Raw genomic sequence first — 23,110 nt, 5'->3', positions numbered from 1 at the left:
GAACCGAACTTTCACGTTTCCTAAGCCCTTGGCGATCAAGGTTCAGATTTAGTAAATAACTAGGCATTTGAGCAACTTTACAGTTGGAGAACTTTTGACAAAGGCAATCCTGTTTGGGGAGGTTTTTTTCTTGGTTTGCAGAGCAAAGTAACCAAAATAATTACAGTGTTCCTAGGAATTAAACAAAAACTCGCCACCTTTACAGCTGTAGGTATTTCCGTAATACAGCTTAAGTCCCCCTGCTAATCATCTTAGCAGTCTATCCTTTTTTCAGCATGTTTGTATTCTAAATCCATTGGAAAGCATTTCTGTAATGGCTCTGAAGGGAAAAAAAAATTAATATATCCATGGCAATTAGTAGCAGCATTATCAACATGCTTCCTTGAATTACTGCTGAATAAATACTCTGCCACTTGCATTTTACAGCCTCTCCCATATCAAAAGCACAACTGAGGAATACACTGTCATACAACAGCAGCGAAGTGATTACTAAAGATTTTATTAACTTCAACAGTAAAATGGCAGTAGCTGACAGAAGCCTTTGCTGATCTATTTTTAACAAAGGTCAGCTGCAAACATTCAAACGCTACATGTAACACTTGATAACAAAACTTAGTGTCTTAATTGTGCAACCTTAATATTACTAGCCACAGACTCTTCCATTTGACCGTTTCTACTTTTGTAAAAAAATTTCCTAACATAGCCAAAGCATTTGGCACAAACGTGAAGAAAATATATAGTCTCTCTTCTTGTAGAAAGATGTAAGCATGTCTTTCCAGTTCTAGAATTCCTAGCATCCCAAATGCTTCATTGATACTTTTGCACTTTATTGCCCTTTTCCTTTCATGCTGACAACTTCAAAAAACCCATAAATGAAATAAGCATTTTCATTTCCTGCACACTGAGAAGGCAGTAAACTGAGCCCCCCACTTTGTCTCATGGTGCGTTGGTGTAAGATGCCAATAAAGAACAGACTTCAGAGTAATTTTGAGCCTCAATAAGCAGCTATTGGCATATGTTGTTCACTGCTGTAGTGCCAAGACAACAGGAAAGCAAGAGGACAGTAAAAAACGTAGTGTTTCCAAGATCAACAACAGCACATTAGGAAATAACAGTTTACTATGTACATAAATTGCATAATTTAAAATGTTTCTGAATTAAGCATTTAACTTTAGCAAAACAAAGAAATTTACGGATAGGCTAACAAGTTGCTGCAAGCCTCTCCACAGCCTTTGTCACATTCATGCCATGCCTCCGTAGGAGCAACTAGATATGTTGTCAAATGAGGAACATACATGGCTTGAAGTCCAAAGCAGCATGGTTCTGATACCAGCATATTTTTTTCTGGGGCAGAGAAACACCTTATTCTCTCCATCAGGCAATTTAGCTGAAGGGCCTTTATTTCTTCTTGATCCATAAGGTCAGCTTCAGACACCTTCCACCTGCTGGAAATAACACAACTATATCAGATAAAGTAAATTGTTGATGGGGCAGCTGCAGCTAATCTACATGAAACATCAATTCATTACAGCCACACTAATATCCTGAAAATGTGTGTGGGTTTTGACTTTTTGGCCAGTTCTGCAGAGAAGAGTCAGTGTGAAATAGCTGCTGGGATGCAGAGTTCTTTAGCCTGGTCTATGTTACCATGTCAGATACTTATATGCATATCTAAATGCAAAGATGGCTTGTAAATGCCTAGCTATGTGTAGAAAGCAAAATCACAGAATACTAGTTCAGAGAATCCACGCAAAAAATGCCCACACAAGTATCAGAACTTACAGAAAAGTTCACTGAGAAATACTTCAAGGGCAACATACAAGCTAACAGAAAAATCACATTTCTTCGCGTGAAGTACTGTACAGGATTCATACTCCAAATTCCTCAGTAAGTTCTACACTCAGGCACAAAGCAGTTGGATGAAACCCTTTCAATATGCACATACTACATTCATGTAATTATAGTGCTAAAGATATGTAGCTCATTGGGAGATTTTTTTTTAAAGCTGTTCCAATGTAATTCCCAATAGGGATGTACTTATATATCAGTATAGAAGAGCCTTATACTAGCTTAATGCTTTTCTCTGAGGAAATGTTTTTTTTCTTTTTATCAGTACACACAACTTTACATTGATAGATCTGGATCAATTTGTAGATTTAAAGCAATACAAATTCATTACAAAACCCCCAAGCTGCTAGTTAAACAAAGCTAAAAAACCCAAAGCACTGAACTATTTAAGCTTGAATACTGGTAAGGAAGAAATAATTATTTCTAGTTTTAAACACGTAAAAAGTCCTTGACTTAGTATAAACACTGCTTAGCACAACTAAAACATCAGTGTGATAGCACATTATTCTCATGCCAAATCCGAACCACAGCACTATGCCAGCTACTAGGAAGAAAATTAACTCTATCCCAGGTGAAACCAGGACAAGGCCTATGAAAATACATACATAAATCATGAGTCTGCTGAAATCAAGAAAAAGATGAGCAACAAGAAAAAAGAGAACCTGCTGAAGGAAAAAAGAATCAGGAAGAGAGTGTAATCTATCCATGGAACATATTTTGACAAATGTAGCTCTTCTCAAAATACGAAATATTTTCTCAGCCATTCATCTGAGTTGCCACTGGAAAGAGGGATCATCTTGGTCAATACAGACTATAAATATAAGGTTTAGCAACCTTTGCACCTATGTCACTGGCCTAAACTTAAGGGAAGTCTACTTCAGGCCATTTCATCCCGCATATTTCCAAAGTCTTCAGGTGTTCCTAAAGGCTTAGTTTACCGGCTCTATCTTACAGACATGTGTGTGATGACAGAGACAATTTCAACAGGGCTCCACAAGAACGCTGCAGTGCATCCAGGCAGAATAATTTTCAGGATCAAACCCTTGCTCTGGATTTGTGTGTCAGTATTTGTAAGGCTGACTTTCCAAGGAATTTGGATGAGTCATGTCATGCAACATTACATGATGACATAATATGCTATTTTGGTGATCTATTTTGGGATCTATAGGAGGGCAAAACCATGGAAACTTCTTAAAATTTGGAAAAATATAACCAAAGAAAGCATCCATACAGTGTGATACTACTGAAAAGGTCATACTGGTGCTTTTTCCCTCATTCAGCCAAGACATGCATTTGGAAAGGAACGGGCTTTCTGATATTTCCTGGCCGTTTCAGGAATATGGAAACGCTTTGACAACAGGTCTTTTTCCTGACTTTCTGAATTCCAAATAGAATAGCAAAATTAAAGTCTTCATAACTTTTAAAAAGTGTCTAAGCTTCCACTTCCTTCCCTTAAGCACTGTTTAGAAATAAATGGAACATACATAGAAAGTAAAGGAGAAAAGCAGAGAACAATCACAGCAGCCTTTCATCCTTTTAATGTCTAAATTTTATAATAACAGGTATTAATATAGGATAAAACTGAGTAGTTATTTTAATAATAGTAATAATAGTAATAATAGTAATAATAATAATAATAATAATAATAATAATAATAATAATAATAATAATAGTAGTAAAACAACCAGAACATCTTTGCCCCCCAAAATAGGGCCTAACTATTTAGATATAGGGGAAAAAAAACCAAACCCAAACTTATTTTAAGTACTTTCTTTACATTACTTGATGAGTTTTGATCTGTGGCTTATGTGGATGAGTAATCAGCACTTTCTAAAAAGAGAGAGAGACTTATTCATTATCACTAGTTCATTCTAAACTTACTGTTTATGCTGGAAGACAGCTTTGCTTTATACAAACAGTGAAACAAAAGACCACACTAACAATAGTGAAGAGTTTGGGGTTGTTTCATATGCTAATATGGTACTTGAGTAGTCTAGAGGATAAAACTCAGATGAGTTATTGTGTCAGAAGGAAGGAGACTCATGGTTTTTTTCAGGCCTAGCTTTAATCCATAGAATTTGGACAAAGCTGATATACTTGGTTCAGCATTTTAAAAAACTTTGAGAAGAGGAAATACTTAATATGAACCAACTTAAAAGCTTAAATAAGGAGGAAGAAAAAAGGAGGCCTTTATGTCTAAAACGAATACGTCATTTCTGAAAGTATCCTTTGAAATCTTGTTTTCCAAGTTACTTCTCAAATCACTACACTTATTAGCTTTAACATTTCAGTTCTACTCTCTACTATTGAGTAATGAAATTGTATTAATTAGGATATGTAGTTCTTCAGAAGGACAGATGTTTAACCTTATATGGGGTAAAAACTCATCTATCTCTGCTTTGTATCTTGTGAATTACAACTGAAGGAAGGAAGTGCCTTAATATAATCCAGACCTCTTATTCTTGAATTTTCTTCTCCTGATAAACATCCGGCCAGGCCAAGCAAAACCATTATAAATCAGTAAATCTAGAGTTCACTACTGATAATAATAAAAATCCCTACATGGAGTTCTTCCTTTTATTGCTCAAATTTAGTTTGCGAGGGCTTTTTAGGGAGCAGAGCATGTGAAACCTGCAGCCAGTTTAATAACTTTGTTATAAACTGAGTTTTAGTGTTTCAGTGGAAAAACCCCTAGAGAGAACAGTGAAAAAACCCGAAGCAAGTAACAATGGACAGGCTGTAAAGATTCCTTTGGCATATTAAACTGAGAAATTTAGACACTTACACATAGTTGTATTACAATTGGTTTAATTTAAATAACTGAGGTCCTTTCATTATGTATCTCTATATAAAATACAGGGCCTTCAGCAAAGTGCTGCCACAGTCCTCACTGCCATTCTGACAGCACTGTAGTCACTGCTTTTGCTGTATTTCCCTTCTCAGTCCCAAGTTCTTCTAGTTTCCACACTTTCTCATATTTGCCCTGTGTGCTATCTGCCTCCACCAGTGCGGTCAGCTTCAGTTCCTGTCTGCTCCTCCCACAAGCATCTCCACATTTTTTGTGAAAATGTGTACTAAGTCATCCTTTTGAGATAGTTTGTGAGAAGACACACAGTCCATTCTCAACGACTCTTCTGTTGTCTTGGAGAAGGTAATCAAGGCCAGCGTGTTGTAGCTGACTAAATTATAGATATACCCATACAGAAATAAAATAGCATTGAGAAACAGTCAGTTATACCTTCAAACACTTCAACATATTTATAATATCACTGTCTTACTCCTTGCGGTTTTCAGTTTGGAAATTGTCCAATAACCATATTTAGCTCGCTTAAACTTCATTTAGCTTCTATGCCTATTGCTTCCTACTGTCTGGCCCGAGGCTTTCAGAACCACACAGCCTACACGATCCTCTTTCCTTAGGGAATTTGTTGAATAAAGCCAACTTTTCTGTGTGCTTACTCAGTTAAAACTGAGGTGCTTTTGCTATGCAAGACTGATACCATGATACAGTTTGCAACACCCCATGAACTCTCATACGCTGGACTATGGTCCTTTGAATGCTGTCTGTATTGTCAGCATGCACAAACCTTGAGATGCACCCGTAATAAAAAGGAATCAGACTTACTGCGATCTTTTCTTCTCTCTGTTTCCTCAGGAAAGCTAGTATTTCTTCTCTTCTCCTGGCCTGAGAAGAAATATATTTACCACAATAATCTCAGAAAAATGAATTAAAAGCATGTAATACTTGATTGTAAACTTTAAATTCCTCATTGAAGCTAGGAACTAGAACATAGAGCAGAAACAGGCATAACAAGTTACTGGATAAAGTACTTTGATTTCTCTTTCTTCCTGAAACCCTGAAAACACACCACCTGGGAGAGCAACCGTCTCTTCCTAGATTTACATGGGGTTTGAAATAATCATTCTTTCCTCAAATCAAAAGGAATCCCTCCAAATGTCAAGATGAATATACATACTAAAGTTAGCAAATACTATTCTGTAGCATCTTGAGATTATAAAATTAGGGTAATTCAGGACTCACATATGCATAATGAGTCATTACAAAACCCTTTTCATCTGAGAGGTGCAACCAGAGATAACTTTTGTCTTCAGTATGTATCTTTGGATGAAGACGGTCTCTGCTACTCTGTAGAAGTGATTTAAAACTGTGATAATTTCAAAGCCGATAGAATTTAGTCCAGTTTTGAACTACAGAACATTTGATGACTTGTTTCAATCAATGGTCCAGGTTATTCTCTCTACAAGAAGAGAAGTACACATCCCAAAACTTGTTAAAGCTCCTTTCTTTATATAGTTGGAAGAAAAAATAATTTCCTAGGGAGAATAAATTCCTACTGAGAATTTTTTAGTATTCCAATTCCCAAACATCTAAGCACATCTGTATATTTTTACCTTATGGAAATGAATAGCTTTCAGCTACAGTGAGACATCACTGTTTAAGCTGAGTAAAAGCGTATTAAATTGTTTTCATAAATTCCTAGCAATTTGTTATGAAACGGACATTCCAGGAAGTATTTTGGGAAAACCATCAACCAGTGCCAGAAGGGAACACATCTCAGCATATGACTAATTAAAAAAAGAAAAGGAGTTTCTTATTTGTTCTTTTCCATCCAGCAGTGGTTAAGAAAAGATGATGTAAAATTGATGGGGAACCCCCCTGGTTTTTAGTGCAGTGGATTCTTTTGTCTGATGACAATATCTTCCATGCAATTTTTAGAAACTAAGCAATCTTCATCATTTAAAGTGGTTTCTTCAACAACTCTTTCCAAGTTTTAATCAGCTTTAAGCCTAATAAAAAAAAATTGCCAACTTTTTTTTCCCCCAGCAGATTAATGGAAATGACAGCAGAAAAGACAAAGCCCAAGCTCTAGATGTTTGGGAGTCCTGATATTGAAAAGTAACACCCACCCAATATTCTAGATTTCTAATTCTTATCCTTTACTGTTATTCCCTTTTCACAAATGGGAAGTAAAATACCTGAGCTGATAAAAGGAAAAGCAAAACTGAGCCACATCTTGGATCACAATAGGAAGCTGTATTTTTATTCACTAGTACGGGGAGTTAATGTAATCACAATACCTAAGGCAAGTAATGCATGTCTGGGAGTGGAAACCAGGTTCAAGGAAGAGATCAGATCATCAGGCAAGTTCGTGGTGATGAGGCAGTACGCGTTCAAGTCAGGAAGGCAGTCCACAGGTCAGGCTCAGCGGTGGTACCTTAGAACTTACTAACTAAAGCAAGCCAAACAAGCCCAAGATCAAAAGAAGAAGTGGCCAGGTTGGAAAAATGTCTAGCAATACAAAGATCTATTCAGACAAGCTAAGCGTTCCTATTTTAGATGCATTAAACTGATTACTAAGATTTGCAGTGTTTATAACTTCGAAATTTCTTTGTTAATCATAAACTATCCTGTAAAGCCTGTGGGAATTAATGAATTAACAAATAGTCCAGTGAAAAAAACATCCAAAAGACAACAGCTTTTTTGCCATGTGCATCACTACGGTTTCATATGAAATTAGCTAACTAATTAAAGTAAGCTTTTCTAATACATGAATTCACTGTCAGTTTGTGAAATAACAGTGTTAATGCAGCTAAGCTTTGTTTCTAAAAAACCCTGTCCCTGTACTACTGTGGAGAGAACGTTCACTTCCCAGATCTACACAACAGAGCTTCCAGGTTTTGCTCTCCCAGGGGACATGCTGTGGGAAAAGAATGTCTGAATCAAGTCTCAAATCTGGAATTGAACAGTAGATGACACCTATGACTGATAATAATGTGAACATTATTCTTCTTTCATTCAGTGCATTAATTTTAATTTTCTTAGACTTATGTGAGGCTTATAGCATGTCCTGTAGCTGTATAAAGTAATTTACTCATTTAAATTAATCAGTCATCTTTATGGCTGCTGCAGATGCCCAAAGCTGCAAAACCTTGCTATCATCTATCGTTACTGAATTTTTAAAAATGAACAGAAGATTGAGGGAACTGTTGCTAGCTTCAGCCAGAATTCAGAAAGAAGGCTAATTGATGATAATGGATGAGATGCATTTTGGAATTATTAATTGGAAAAGGAGGATTGCTGACTTGCAGGAGAGACTTGCAGACCTCAGCACCTTTCTGCACCTCTTGCAGATTGCTTTCATCTGGCCTGCTTCCCAAATATAGGCTAGAGGCTTTTCAGTAAAAATGTGGAATATTTTACTAAAATGAGAAAAAAACCCCCAGTATAATTGCAGAGTCAGGCTGAAAATATTATTACAATATTTAATACTAGTTGTCTTAGTTTCCATTACTTGTGTGAATTGTATTCATGGTATATATGTGGAACACTAATTGACCAGCTAGATTATTAGGGGCTTCAGTAGAGGTTTATATCAGTGTCTCAATAGCAAGCACAACTGTTGTCTGCATCTTCTGGTTCTCAGCAAAGTAGCAGGAGAAACCCCAAGCTCTACATACTTGGTCCAATCCCACTGTTTTGCAGATGAACCTCAGTGATCTGGGTACCATGTCTCTTATTTTGCTTCTTTTCATGGCCAACTTAATGCTTGAGTCACTGCATAAACATGAGTATATATACCTCATAGCATGCTAAATTTTATTCATCCCACCCACCAATTAGGAACCGTTAACTGAAGTACTGAGTGGGCGGTTGCATGCCAGATTGATGTTAGCTTTTGTAGAACTCCACTAAGTCAGAAGGCTCTGCACAGTCCGGAAGGATCCAACCTGAACGGTGCTACCATATACCAGTTACGCCTTCCTTTGGAAAGACAGCATAATCTATAAACTCAATTTTGATGTTGTTTGCTGAAATCTACAGTTTGTTCTGCAGCTAAGTAGCTTCTGCAGAATTTGAAATGACTTGGTCTAGCAGTTCTTGAATTATACCTCTCTAAAAATAACATTTAAACCTGTCCCTGAGTGACAGGCTAAGGCAGAAACATTTCTGTGGAAGCTGGTTTAATAACCGCTCACTACCAAATTTCCTGCATCACTCACTCAGTGAACTCTTGGCACTAGCTGCTGCTGGGCACAGGCTAATGGAACTCTATTAATAACTAAGACAACTAAGAAATAAACTTATGCTTTGAGCTGTGCTTCAGTGTCTCTATGCCAGCATTTTGTGTGTGCAAGTGCATGCAGCACTGCTGTTCCCCTGCCCCAAAATTATCCACTTTTGAATCTGGGCACTCTCATTTGGCTACTTTTAGATACTAAATCAGAACAGACATTATGTGCTTACTATGAAGAAATTAAGTACACAGCCTACTACTTTCAGTCCTGCCCCAAGCCAGCATGACCCAATTGGGAATAAGTTTAAGTTAACCATCAAGAAATGGGCTGCATTGTGCAAACCACAGAGTGGGCCAGCTCCAGGTGATTTTTGTTACTGGTCATCATGTCATTTCCAAAGTTCCAGTATTCCACCAAATGACACACGGTGCATGGAAATATTTATGAAAAAAGAGTAGGGATCAGCAGTTCTTGCCTGCTAAAGATATTTTTCTTTTACTTTAGTTTTCTCCATGCTTTGAGCTTCCGAGAGTCTCTCTTTCTCGCTGTTTTTCTCACTTTCTGAGATGCAAATGAGCAGGTGCTTCTGCTACCACTGTCCTTCACAGAGAGCAACTGAACCATAGCGTACTTTGAGGCCATTCAGAAAGTTAGTGATCCCAGCGTCTGGATCCCACGACAGTAGGTATCAGCGGAAATATCTCAGTCCTGCGCACTAGGGGCTGTGGCTCTTCTGTCAGCCAGAGCTTATTGGCATGAGTCATTATTCGCTCCTGAGAATTAATTCCTCCCAGAAACCTAGGCAACAAAGGTTTAGCAAGCTGGGGGCACACAGTACTTCATACTTACTTCTAGAAATTTGTGGGCCCTGGAGAACAGTACTTCTCTCTGGAAAGTAAAATCACATTAAGGGTGCCTGGGAAGGTTGGGGGTGGTGGTGCAGGGGGGACATGAGGCTCTGGAAAGGTGGGGGGTGTCTGGAGAGGGTGCAGGGCTCAGGCAAAAAGCGTGGGGCCCCTGGGAGGGCACAGGGCCTCGGGAGGATGTGCGACACCCCAGGGAAGGTGTGGGACCCCAGCAGAGGCTCCGGAGAGGGGCCCCAGGAGGAGCATGAGGCCCCAGGGAAGGTGCAGGACCCTGCAGAGAGGTGTGCAGCCCCGGAGACGGTGTAGGGCTGCAGGCAGGGTCCCCTCATGGGGCAGGGTCCCCTCATGAGACAGGGTCCCCTCACAGGGCAGGGTCCCCTCATGAGACAGGGTCCCCTCACAGGGCAGGGTCCCCTCATGAGACAGGGTCCCCTCACGGAGCAGGGTCCCCTCATGAGACAGGGTCCCCTCACGGGGCAGGGTCTCCTCATGAGACAGGGTCCCCTCACGGGGCAGGGTCCCCTCATGAGACAGGGTCCCCTCACGGGGCAGGGTCTCCTCATGAGACAGGGTCCCCTCACGGGGCAGGGTCCCCCCATGAGACAGGGTCCCCTCACGGGGCAGGGTCTCCTCATGAGACAGGGTCCCCTCACGGGGCAGGGTCTCCTCATGAGACAGGGTCCCCTCACGGAGCAGGGTCCCCTCATGAGACAGTGTCCCCTCACGGGGCAGGGTCTCCTCATGAGACAGGGTCCCCTCACAGGGCAGGGTCCCCTCATGAGACAGGGTCCCCTCACGGAGCAGGGTCCCCTCATGAGACAGGGTCCCCTCACAGGGCAGGGTCCCCTCATGAGACAGGGTCCCCTCACAGGGCAGGGTCCCCTCATGAGACAGGGTCCCCTCACGGAGCAGGGTCCCCTCATGAGACAGGGTCCCCTCACGGGGCAGGGTCTCCTCATGAGACAGGGTCCCCTCACGGGGCAGGGTCCCCTCATGAGACAGGGTCCCCTCACGGGGCAGGGTCTCCTCATGAGACAGTGTCCCCTCACAGGGCAGGGTCCCTTCATGAGACAGGGTCCCCTCACGGGGCAGGGTCCCCCCATGAGACAGGGTCCCCTCACGGGGCAGGGTCCCCTCATGAGACAGGGTCCCCTCACGGGGCAGGGTTTCGCCATAGGGCATGGTCCCCTCATGTTGCAGGGTGGCAGGGCCTAGACAGGACTCAAGTGGTGACGGGAACATGGCTGAGGTCCACAAGGTGCGGGTGAACCCCATGTGGGCTGGGCTTGAGCCAGCAAAGACAAGGGGCCCATCGGGCACCGCTGGGTGCTGTCCTGGCTCTGTCCTCGTGGCGCTGCATAGGGCTGCATCCTGCTGGTCCGTGAGGTGAGCCTGCCCAGCTCATCCTGTCTGCTCCTGCTCTGTGGCCATGAAGAAGCAAGAGGACCCTGGTGCTGCCTGTGCCACTGACAGGTCCCTATCACTGCCACCTGCTGCTGCGGTAGGTACCCGTGACCTCTCTGCTGGGGCCCTTGCCTTTTCCCTGCCATCACTGGCATCTGGGTGCCAGGAGGGAGGACTGCAGTGAAGGTGTGAAGCCATCTCAGAGGGGACACAGCAGCACAGACATGCCTGGGGAGCCTGGAGCCAGCTGCATGCTAAGGGACACGCTGCCTGTCACAGTAAACACGGAAGACCACATTGCACATCTCATTACCAGCATCTTCAGGCCATTTTCACTCAAGACTGGCCGCAGGCCTCTCTATGAACAGGAAATAGCTGTCACCACAGGCCTCAATTTATTTATTCTACAAGAGTAAATGGAGGTAAACGTGAAAACAGCGGCCTTAGACAAGTGTAAGACTGAGGCGAGCACAGTCAGAATGGGAGCTGATGACTGCACATTTTGGGAAGAAAAAACTTTTCAGTTTGTTCTCATGTTTTTTAGCATCCTATATGCAAAACAGTTGTGAATGAAGTGTATCACACAGTCAGGTACAGGTAAATTGGCTTGACAAATGCACTGATGTCTCTTGCATGCGTGACAGGTAATCCCGTACATGTCACTTGTTTTATTTCACTGTCTTGCCTGTCTATTAGATGCTTCTGCAAAGAGGTTAGTCTTTCTGCCTTCTGTGGTCAAAATTCCCATGCGTCTGATTTCCGTTGAGATATCTTCCAAACCTTTTTACCTGGCTGTGTGGCTAGTGATTGTTACTTTTGGCAATCAGCTAACTACACTGCCTAGTAACTAGGCTGATGTTAGAGACAGTTCCCTTTCAACTCCTACTTTGATGAAGACTGGGTTTTTGTTAAAAAAACCTCTTAGAGCAGGTTCTAGCCCTATTAAGTATTTCCTCCATTATTAAAATTCTTGAACATTAAGCAAAGTGATCATAGTAAAAAACATTTATAACGTATGGTGAGTTTGATATTTAATGATTGCTCAAAACCCCCTTCACTGACTAGCTTGTTACATAAAACATGAAAGCTAAATGAAAATTATTTTCCCAGTACCTGACAGATAAACTGAAGGGTACAACCAAAAAAAATTCTTAGTCCAATCTTGATGCATAAACAATTAAGTATGCAGTGAGTCTTCATGGGGCGGAACAATTTAAACACAACAGACAGCATTCTGTCTCCAGGAAAGTTCTTAAGGATTTTAGCACCAACCTCAAGAAATCTAAGATGTCACTTGATATTGCCAGCACATACCATATGTTTCTATTGGACAGCTAAAATTCCGGAAATAAAGCTGTAAATGAATAAACATTATTAATAATTTTGCACTGGGAATAAGGATGTCATAAGGAAGTTTTCTAGTGCAGTCTTCTGGACTGAGGTTGTAGCAGGGAATCGTGTGCCTTGTTTTGATGGCAGTAAAGTTAGTGATTGCGGAACAGTGGATACAATCAGCTAACTACACTGCCTACAAACCAAGCACTGCTCTTGTGATGGGGTCATGGCATTCAAACCTAGAAAAAAAAGAAAGCACTTCCAATAATTATATTAACATACTCTATCTCCTCAAATGCTCTTATAACAACAAGCAATTGACCATAATGGAAAACATTGGTCATACCACCCTTAGTGTTATTCTGCTAAATCTTTATATCACAAATTAATTGGTCTTAATAATTAAAAAGTGCTGTGGATGCATCACAAAGATCATTTCAGGAGTGCAAAGACAAAGCAATGAAGTACTAAAATTTAAATTATTATAATGCACCACGATGGAAATGGGAAATGAGAAAAGCCTTGGCAGTCAATCCTTACTGCATGAATGCGGACTAAGTGGTAGCTGTATTCAGAGCTGGAAGCACAAATACAGCTGCAAATGTGGGCCATGGCAAAATGTTCAACAACATGAATAACATTCTACCTGGTTTACAGCATGTCAGCTGTTAGTGCTTATGTCACAGTGATCCTGCTTATCCTTGTTCTCTAACTGGGGCATTTGAGTTAATGTCCTACAGCATGGGTTTCGTGCAATTTCCTTTTAAAGGTTTTTGGAAGAAACTGCATGTAATTACAGCAGCAGTAAGAATGGTAGAATTTCACTAGTTCCCTGAACTTCAGAAAGCTTTTTTTTTCCAGAAAAATATAGGAACACAGATCATGCTGGTAGTCAGATGTCAGGCTGCTCAAACCTTTTACACTAATTTGTGGTAGCTAAAGAAATTAGGAAATCTGTTCTGCAGAACAAAACTGAATATGTGTAAGTAGTTATAATCGATTATGCCTTGTGTCTAATATATGTATATGCAATTAATAATGAGATGAAACTATTTAATATAGATTTATCAGGCTATTCCTAAATCAGGAATGAGACAGAGTCTCTCGGGTTACAAGGATAAGTTTGTCTGCAAATTAAACAGTTTTGCTAGCTTTCACCCACAAATGCCTTATTGTTAAAATGCATAAAAAGAATTCAGGACTTACCCTCAAGAAGCTTACCTTGTAATAAACCTGATAAGGACTTCATTTATAATAAAATGCTTTAAAAGGTTTAATGGGAAGGGGCAAACGCCTAGCTTCTTGACTCTTCATTTCCTTCCCTTTTCCATGGCTAGCGCAGCAACCTATTCACTGAGCAGCCAGCAGTCTTTCACTGGCAGACTTGCCTCTGGGGATGGTTCCTTAGGTGGACCCTGGGTGCCCCATCTCTTCCCTTGGGACTCCTGGGTTGGAGTGTCCCCAGTCTGGGCTGTGGGTCAGCCCCATGCCCGTAACCTTTGTGTACACTCTGTTGTTGTCATGGTCACTCAGCTGGGGCTTGTGCATGGAGACTGGACCGTTGCTTTGAAACGTGAAGATGGCTCTTGCCACATGAAGCTTTGTTGCAAAAGAGGTTTCTATGGGCAAAGTCAATACAGAGCACACATGGAGTTTCCGCCCTGCTCCTGTGGACAATGGCTGCAGGTTGTCTCACAGACGCCAAAGGTGATCCAGGCTTTAGTGTCACATGTGGCAGTCCAGACACACGCCTCTAGGCTGATATCTGGATAATGGGGCTTCACCCTGGTTTTTTTCATACCAGGAGTCTAGCTGCCATAGAAGGAGGCCCCAAAAAGGACAGACTAACAGCTCAAAAGAATTAATGTCTTGTGCTCCTGGCACTGGGCTGCAGTGGGAGGCACATGCTGCACATCTTCACCCAATGGTGACCTACACCACCTCTCTCCCTATTTCTTGGGGACCTAGCCAGCCATTTCTGTATGCGTGCTCTTGACCTGTTCAGCTCACTGCAGTCCTCTCAGTCCCTTGCATTTCAGGTCTTGTTTCTCTAAGTAACCCTTTGCTCTGTTCTTCCTCACAATCAGCACCAACACAGCCCCAGCGTGCTGCCGCTTATGTTTGGAGGGGCAGAAGGCAGATAGACAAGCCCATACGGATTGGTACAATTTGCCACACCGGCAACCGAGGCAGAGCAGGAGAAAAGATGTTTTGTGCTCTGCATTGCCCCTTTTTGTGTGGAAGGAGGAACTGCAAGAGAAAAACGACATGCTCCTCCCTGCTGTGTTAGCAACAGTGGCAAGATGTGGTTCTTAGCTGGTGATGTAAGCACACAAGCACTGTAAGAATAAGACTTTCAAGAGTATCTAGTGATTTGGGGTATCTAATTGACCTGAGATGCTTTTGAAGGGCTTGTCCTTTAGAAATTCCTGGGCATCCTACCCTCTTTGAGAACTGCATACCTCTATAAGGTCCATGTAAATTGAGTCCAGTCAGATGGCTCAAATCTCTTGTCATTTCTGAAAACCATGGCATGCAAATAGGGAGGAAGAAAGAACTGACAAACAACACTTGATTACATTAGCAGAAAAATTTACAAGGCTACAGCAATAGCTCTTAGACTGCATAAAATGAGCCCAGGTAGCTTTGCAGTCTTTACTTTGCTATTTAATTTTAGAACATGCTAGACCAGCACCAGTCTTTTTTTTTTTTTTTTTTTTTAATTGCTTAAGTTGCTGAACACTGATGATCTTAAATTAAATTCTATTTAATTTAATATGCAGTGCTCAAACACCTAAGATCCTCTTCAAGCAAATTTAAGCTTTTCCCAATTCCTGTATTGTAATATGAATTGAATTAAAAGTATGAGAAGGTGCTAAACATCGCTACATAGCCCTATGAACCACAGTTTTTCTCTTCTGCAAAGGAAGATGACAGTTCACAGAATGAGGGCACAAGCAGGTCCTGAAGTCAACTGTTACAGATGGAGTTGCGAGCCAGAACATCTTCTATAGCTGAGGAATATACCTCCTTAGCAGTTTATCTTATCTCCTGCATCTGTCCTGTCTGATACTGTTTTGTCATACCATTGTGGTTTGCCTGCTTATCTGCACAGTATGGGTGTTCTCACAGACCTAGTTTCAAAGGCCTTTTACACCAGTGAGTGTTTTCCTTGGGCAAGAGGCTCCTCCTGATCAGTGTAACTAGCATGGTCATACTGTCATGTGTGCTTTGCATAATAAAATACAGTACTCATGGTAAAATCTTTAACCGGAAAAAAATTATCTGCTAATAGCTATCACTTAGGTTTTTACAGAACACCAACTGAGTAACTAAGTAATCAAGTACACATGAAAACCCTAATAGGAACATGGTTAATTTCTGAAATATCTATTCTTAAGCCCTTTCATCAGGCCCAGAAATTGTCTACTTATCTAAGAAAGGGAAAAATTTGTGAGCAATTAATACGTTAAAATTTTAGTTTGTGGGTTTGATTGGAAAAAGTTTCTGTCATTTCAGTCACAAATAATTCTTTGCACAGAGACTGCATGATTTAAATAACGGTGTAAGTTTTTAACATCCAGATACGAGGTTTCTTCTGGCCTCCGACATAATGAATGGTATAGTCAATTGAATTGATGCTGTATTCATGCAGCGCTACTATTGTTTGTACATTGCTGTTACATGATACTTCTGAATGCTATCAGGACAGTATATTGTCTGGCAAAACAAATGCCAAGTGCTTTTCTATAAGAAGATTATCACCTAGGATGTTTTCCCATATGGAAATAACTCAGGCTTACTGATTTTTATATCAATAGTTATGAACTTCAGCTGCTTACCTGGACAAGTCATCCATCATCCACAAAACCCAAATGCTTGTAGAAGGGAGATTGCTACAGCAAGCTGCACTTTGTTAGTTCCATGTACTCGATCCTTTAAAGCAAGAAAACTGCAAAAAATTCTGCATGGGTGACACTTGCCAGTAGTGTGTTTAGGGAAACAGTGTTTGCTCTTGGTTTGGCCTGCAGTTACTAAAGAAACTGTGTCTGACTCTTTTCCTTTGTGGTTCATGCCTAGGCTTGCCTGGTGACCCAGGAGACCCATAATTTAATCTGGCTAAGAATGCTTGCGCTGAGTTAGGGGCCTGATCCGAATCCCACTGAAGTCTTTGGACAGATTTCTGTTCATTTCAGTGAGCTCTGGATCAGTCCCATGAATTTCCAGGGACTGTAATGCAGTGGTTTTTAGTGGTTTGGGTTTTTTTCTCTTCCTGATAAGGATTAGAAACCAACAGCACTATTTAACAAAAGGTGCAAATGTCTTACTCATTTATCTCATGCATCATGTCAGTCAGAACACTTGGCTATTCATCATGTTTTCTGCAAAATCTGCTGGGATGCTAACAGTTTCTGTTTGGATGCAACTGGGAATGAGTGGGAGCACAATTTGTTGACTGCTACTTAATGGATCTTACATTGGGATGGACTGGTCAAATTTTGGTTTTGACATTTTGTTTCTCAGTTGCTTATTATCCAAATGGAGTAGCCAGGGCTACGTTTTCTTCAAGTCAGTGACAACTTGACAGCATTACAAAGGATTTAAGTTCAATGAATTTACCTAATTAAAAGAGCCAGTCTCTCTTGTCACTGGAATGGGAAGCCAGAAATACTCTCTGCTATTCTGGTTTCTGTGTCATTAACAGAAACACTTTTGAACTCCTGCATGATATTAAAAATACCAAGTTAAAAAGTTCTCAGAACCTTACTTCTGTATCAATGACAACCTTAATAATTAGAGCCAACTGGACTGATTGCCAAGAACTTTGCTTAAGTTTTCCTGTGTTTGTTATAAATGTGTGCAGTTTGGCTTGGGTTTTGCCTCCTAACATCCAAGAAATAGCACCTTCTTAGATGACTGCTTGCACTTCTGTAATCTGGTTTCTCAGGTGAAGAGTTTGTTTACTGCTGGCTTGCAGTTTGCGTGTTAACTATGGGAACAAATAACTCAACAAAAGGAGGTGTTGTAGGAATTCAGACTTCTCTTTGATTGTCCTTTGTGGAATCTAGTCACTTCGCTCTTTTGTCACAGAATTTCCTAACTCACAGGGCCTGCCTGGACAAGTTGGAGAAAGTAGGAAGGCAGGAGACAGTTCAAAGTCCCATCAGCTGATGTGTCCCACTGATCCAAACCAGCTTGGCATTTATTGAGGAAAAGACAGTAACTGGGCAACTGAACTGTGTCAGGGTCAGATCCCACATGGCAACTATGATCAAATTATGGACTCCAGGGCAGGGGATGGCCTCCCTATGATGCCTGCTGCTGGTTTGCAGAGGGAATGTTATTTTAGCCTTGATAGTTCAATAATAAAATGAAAACAATGTTTATAGGAAGAAGTCATATCTTTTATTAGATTATAATATCATATTGTGAAAAAATGACATGAAGACAAAGAAACCAGACTAAATAGCAACTTCCTAAGCTTTGGCAAGAAAGACAGCATCATCCCTAGAGGAGTCACAGTCTGTATGTCTGTGATTGTGCATGAAACCCTGAGTGGACTAAATTGTTATTGAGAAGAACTTCAAAAACTATAATTATGTGCATTATCCATCATTTTTATGTGGCAAATCTTGCTCTCATTTGATATTTTCCTGGACACCGATTTTGTCAGCAAAGTTAAAAACCCCCAGATCTGTGGTAGTTGCTCCCAGCTGCATTTTCTTGGAAGTAAAGACACTAGAAAAGGAATCAGTTCATTGCATTTCCCTCATACTTTGCATGTATTCTAGCTTTTTCCTCTGCAAAGCCTTGGGATACTCGTTTACAACTCCAGTAGAAAATTCTTAGACATTTAAGATACTTCATAAAGCAAGTGTCATCTCTTGGAGAAATTATATGTGGGGGCCTCAGGGGTGGCTAGATGAGAATGCTGGAATGCTTTTCAGGAATGTATAGCTCTGGCAGGTCTATGAGTAAATCCTGCAGGGTTAGAATGTTACAGGACATTGCCTCTCAGGATTGAAGATTGTTCCAGTGCTGTTCAGAGAACTGACAATCCACCATAAGGCATGCAGCGAGTCAAAAATGAGTTTGTGAAGACCTGCTTATAGGAGATCTGTATCTAGCTGTATCTGTTAGTCTCCCCCTCCGTCATTGATGGATTCTCTCGCAAAATGAGAAACAAAGCCCCATTTTTTATAACACCCATTCCTTATGAAGTTCAGCTGTACTCTGTAGCAAAATCTATGTGATCAAAAGTTTCAGATCACTTGAGAACTTTTTTTGTTGTTCTTTTGATATGTCACCATGCAACAGATGTTTAAAAAAAAAGAAAAAATGATGTGGCTGTAAACATGGTCTTCAGTGTTTACAAGGGAATCCATTCAGATCAGAAAATTACTCATCAATCACCTGACATTTTTAAAGCAAGTTTAATCTCTAGAATAAAATTCAGGCCTCAGTCATGCAAATCCAGCTTGCCCGTTCAAGAAGGCTCATCTGTTGCCCAGAGCTAATTTTGGTGTGCCAGATGCAGACGGTCAGCAGCAAGTAAAAATCCTTACAGGCTGCATAGAAAGAGGCTAACCAACTCCTAAAAAATGTTGTGTGGAAATTCTTCCCAGCAATGCATAGCAGTGGTTTCCTGTTGTCCTACATCATTCTCCAGAAAGCATAGAACAGGCTACCATTGCCCTCTTATGCTATATGTGAAAGGGAAGGAATGACTCATGGCTTGTGTATGGAACAAAATCCTTATGTGTCATGACAAGCAATAAAGTGCAGTGCAAAGCACATGGCAAGGATGCTCTTGTGGTCAGAACACTGGTGTACTATATTAAAGGTAAACTCCTGGTACTGGTGAATGCTTTTCCCAAAGATTCATCACCTATCTCAGACTTTGATTTCTCCTTCATTTGAGTGGTTATTGAAAGGTCCCCATTCGTTAAGGAAGTATTTTGATATGTGAGAAAAAGAAAGAGAAGACGTCTTTTTTTTGTAGTTTTTTACTCATTCCTTAAAACCAGAGTTTCTACTAAATGCCTTGGTAAGTTTTGTGGGTTTTTTTGTTTGGGTGGTTTTTTTGTTTGTTTGGTTGGGTTTTTTTTGTGATACAGAAAGAAACTGTAAAGAGCAAGGAATTAAATATGTGAGTGGAGGAGAAAAGAAATCCAGAAATAGCCAGAAATTCATGATTTAGGGTACACTTCCACAAAGATGTATACTTCTGTAAATTTGTGCCTTCATACTTTATTTTTCTTATCCCCTGTCTTGTATCACAATCTATTCACAAGGCTGAAGTGTAAGTACTTGAATTGCTTGGCTGCAACATCTACAGACAGTGGAGCCAGTTTAAATACTCAGCTCTTTTTACCTTAATTTGTTCTTTTGTCTTGACGGTTCCTGATACCTGATACTGGAGGCACAACTTCCTGAGACAGCAAAGGGGAAAAAGAACACATCAGCTATTCTCTGAATGTACCCCTGCTAATTATTGTCTGAGGTTTTAAACAAAGAAGCACTCACATTTGAGAAGCTGCTTGTGTATGAACTCTTTAACAGAGCCGTTCAATTTACACTCTGTATGAAATGCCTCAAAAATAAACTAATGCTATACTAATAATCTGAGCATTTATATAGATCACCAGGAAGACTAATGTTATGATAAATACAGAGTCATGCAATTTTCAAAATAAAGAATACCAGATGTGAGGGCATCATAAGGAAAGTAACTCTGTTGTGTAGTCTGCTAGAAGCAGTCAAGTGCAATTTTAATAATTAATTAATAAGCCTGGTACTATTTTTCTCATGGTGAATATTTTACTTAAGTTTTCACAGATGTTTATAGGATAGACTGATGGACACAACATAATACAGTACTGAATCAATTAAATATACCCTAAAAGAAGGAGCTGATATTAGAATAAAACAAAGTAGATTGGAAATAGCTTTGAAACCAGCATGTTAGTTAGTCTAATGGTGCACACCTGAATATTGTTACATTCCTCAGAGCCACATGATTTCCTGTTCTATATAAACCCTAAGCAAGCTGTACTATAGGAAGAGCAAGAGAGGATTTGGGTGTTGGGGTTTTTTCCCCATATATAAGTTATATAAATTCTTGTAGTATTAGATTAGTTTTCTTGGTGACTGTTTGAAGCTGTTTATAAAGCATATCTCAGTTTTTAGCAGCTCTGGTCTGAGAAGGTAATGCTTGTGGTCTTCAGTGTATATAAAAGAATTATGTAACTGTAAGAACTGCTAGTTGTTGACTGTAATATATGTGATGTATAATAAGGATTAACTAATTATAATAATATTAAAATCTTTTAATACTCTGTTAACTTGCTTAGTGTGAGTGCCTTCTAGTAATGTATTAAATTAGTTTCACTACCCAGAACTAAATTTATCAGTTGTTTGGCAATTGGGCTTATCTGGGCTCTACCTATTATGGCTTATGCAGGTTTTGCAATATCTGTTCTTGGAACTTGATAGTACCTTAATGTTATTAAGTCTCTCTAACATAGTGTCTCATCTCTGCTGATGACTATCCAACAGCTAAAGCACCTTGTGCACTTCAATTTAAAATGAAAGATGAAATTGCTGCCACAGTCTTCTTCATCACGAGGCTAGTGAAAAGGGAAGACAAGCTGAGCAAGCATAAAATGGAGAAATTTGCAGCTAAATTGACGACAATACTGTTTGAAAAGTATAAGAATCACTGGTACTTGGACAATCCATCCAGAGGACAAGCCTTCAGGTAAGAGTAGCCTTAGTGGAAGAGGAATGTAGGCTTTGCATGACATTCAAGATGCAGTGAGCAGCCTTTCAGTGCCTGGAGCCCTTAAACTGGGAATAAGTGACACAAAATTGAAAAAGAACCACTTAGCTATCCCTTAAGCTTGAGGGAAGAAGTGTTATTAACTGGTAAAAATGCACTTATTTTGAAAGTGGTTTCACAGTGCATGCCTGTGTAGCTATGACTAGAGAGCTGAGGTGGAAGTCTTTGGACAATATGCACAAAGTGTCTTGAGTAGCCTTCTGTCTTGAATCCAGAATTCAAGTGGTCTTAAACTGACTTGTGGAATTGTTGTAACTGCTTTTAATTATCTTAAAAATTACCAATGAAGTGAGCTGCTGTCTTATGTGTTTGAAAAAACAAAACCTCGTTTGGCTTTAGAAATCAGCTTGGTAGGCTAAATTGCTGGTTGGGCTATAAGTGAGAACTTGCATCAACAGGCTAAATGTGTTGAGAAAATAAACAGTGAACTTAAGTGTACTTCTGTATGAGCAGAACTTGGGAAGTTGCAGTGAAATCTTACATCCACCTGCACTTTGTTCTTACCTAGGTGTATACGGATAAACAAACATCAGAGCAGAGATCCATTGCTGGAGCAAGCTTGTGTGGAGAGTAATGTGGACTTTAATAAGCTTGGTCTGCCAAAAGAGATGACACTATGGGTTGATCCATTTGAGGTGTGTTGCAGGTGAGTTGCGAAGCTGTGACTAACACATGTCAAGTGCCCTGCACAAACTTGATCAACTCTGTCTGTTACTAGAGTCTTAGTGTCTGAGAGTACTAGTGTCAGCTGACTACTAACAGATGTCCATGCTGCTAGTGCAGAGCTGCAGTATACAAATACAGTCACTTCCAGGTATGGTGAGAAGAACCGTCCCTTCACAATTGCGCACTTTGAAGGAGAGGAGAACCCAGAGCTTCCTCAGCAGATCAGTTATGCTGTTGACAGAGCAGCACTAGACTACCATTCTGGCATTTCTTCAGATGAGGAGAGCTTCAACAAGGAGCCGAAAGCTATCCCTACTGTCAGCAATCCTAAGAGTGTCTACCAGGTAAGCATGTGGTAATGGCATGTGGCTTTCAGTAAGAGCCCTCTAGGTTCTCTCATGAAGGAATGCAATAGACTTAATTATGGCCAGACTAATCTCCTCTCTTTGCCAAACACATTTTAACATTATCTCATTTCTTGCTGTTCAGTTCAGTGACTACTGCAAGGCATCCATACAGCCCTGGTCTCAGTATCTTCATAGGAAGACCTATATGACTGATGGCTCATACTATGCCCAGCACAGGGGTTACAAAGTCTACAGGCCAACAGCTGCTTTCACAGGACCGCGTGTTGATAGATACCACTGGATCAATACCAAGCGGTAGATCTGTGGCTGCACCTGTCATAGCTCAGTGTTTCAACAGCCTATGGTATGGGAGGAAGGCTGGCACTACAAAGTTTCATAAGAACAGAAAGCACTTATTGTCTAATCTCTATCTCTTACTTTGTACACCCGAAACTTTGGGGTTTTATTATACAACCTTTTAAAAGTTTTATTAATGTTAACATAAGATTGAAAATTAATGTGGGACTCTACTTGTAAGTTAAAAAGGAAATGCCTATATCAATAAATCTACTCATTGGTTGTTTTTTTTAAAAAAAGCTGTCTGATCTGCTATCAGTGCCCTGAAGGGAGTTAAAAAGCCTTTCGGTGAAAACACAAGTGAGTTAAGGAAGATAAAAACATCCTCCAAGCTGGCTTGAATGATAGTCTGCTTTCTTCTGGCAAAGGTAGCAAGGGCAGCTCCATTGTGAGCAAAACATCTACAC

The 23,110-nt window shown here is 40.5% G+C and overlaps 1 protein-coding gene across 1 annotated transcript; it reads left to right on the top strand.

Annotated features, from left to right (window-relative positions):
- Positions 1-21,079: 21,079 nt before the first annotated feature.
- Positions 21,080-22,665, top strand: BTG4 (BTG anti-proliferation factor 4). Its single transcript, XM_009489820.1, has 4 exons — positions 21,080-21,252; positions 21,842-21,979; positions 22,148-22,343; positions 22,489-22,665. The coding sequence occupies exons 1-4, from the start codon at positions 21,080-21,082 to the stop codon at positions 22,663-22,665; spliced, it is 684 nt and encodes a 227-aa protein (XP_009488095.1).
- Positions 22,666-23,110: the final 445 nt, after the last annotated feature.

The sequence above is a fragment of the Pelecanus crispus genome, chromosome 19 (genome assembly GCF_030463565.1).
Source record: "Pelecanus crispus isolate bPelCri1 chromosome 19, bPelCri1.pri, whole genome shotgun sequence".
Classification (NCBI taxonomy): Eukaryota; Metazoa; Chordata; class Aves; order Pelecaniformes; family Pelecanidae; genus Pelecanus; species Pelecanus crispus.
The sequence above is the reverse complement of the archived record's forward strand: the minus strand, read 5'-3'. Positions and strand labels throughout refer to the sequence as shown.

Excerpts from the sequence above, each read along its gene's own strand:
- BTG4 (XM_009489820.1), top strand. The coding sequence starts at position 21,080 with ATGAAAGATGAAATTGCTGCCACAGTCTTCTTCATCACGAGGCTAGTG. Across the intron at positions 21,980-22,147 it reads CCATTTGAGGTGTGTTGCAG|GTATGGTGAGAAGAACCGTC; the intron begins GTGAGTTGCGAA and ends AGTCACTTCCAG. Across the intron at positions 22,344-22,488 it reads ATCCTAAGAGTGTCTACCAG|TTCAGTGACTACTGCAAGGC; the intron begins GTAAGCATGTGG and ends CTTGCTGTTCAG.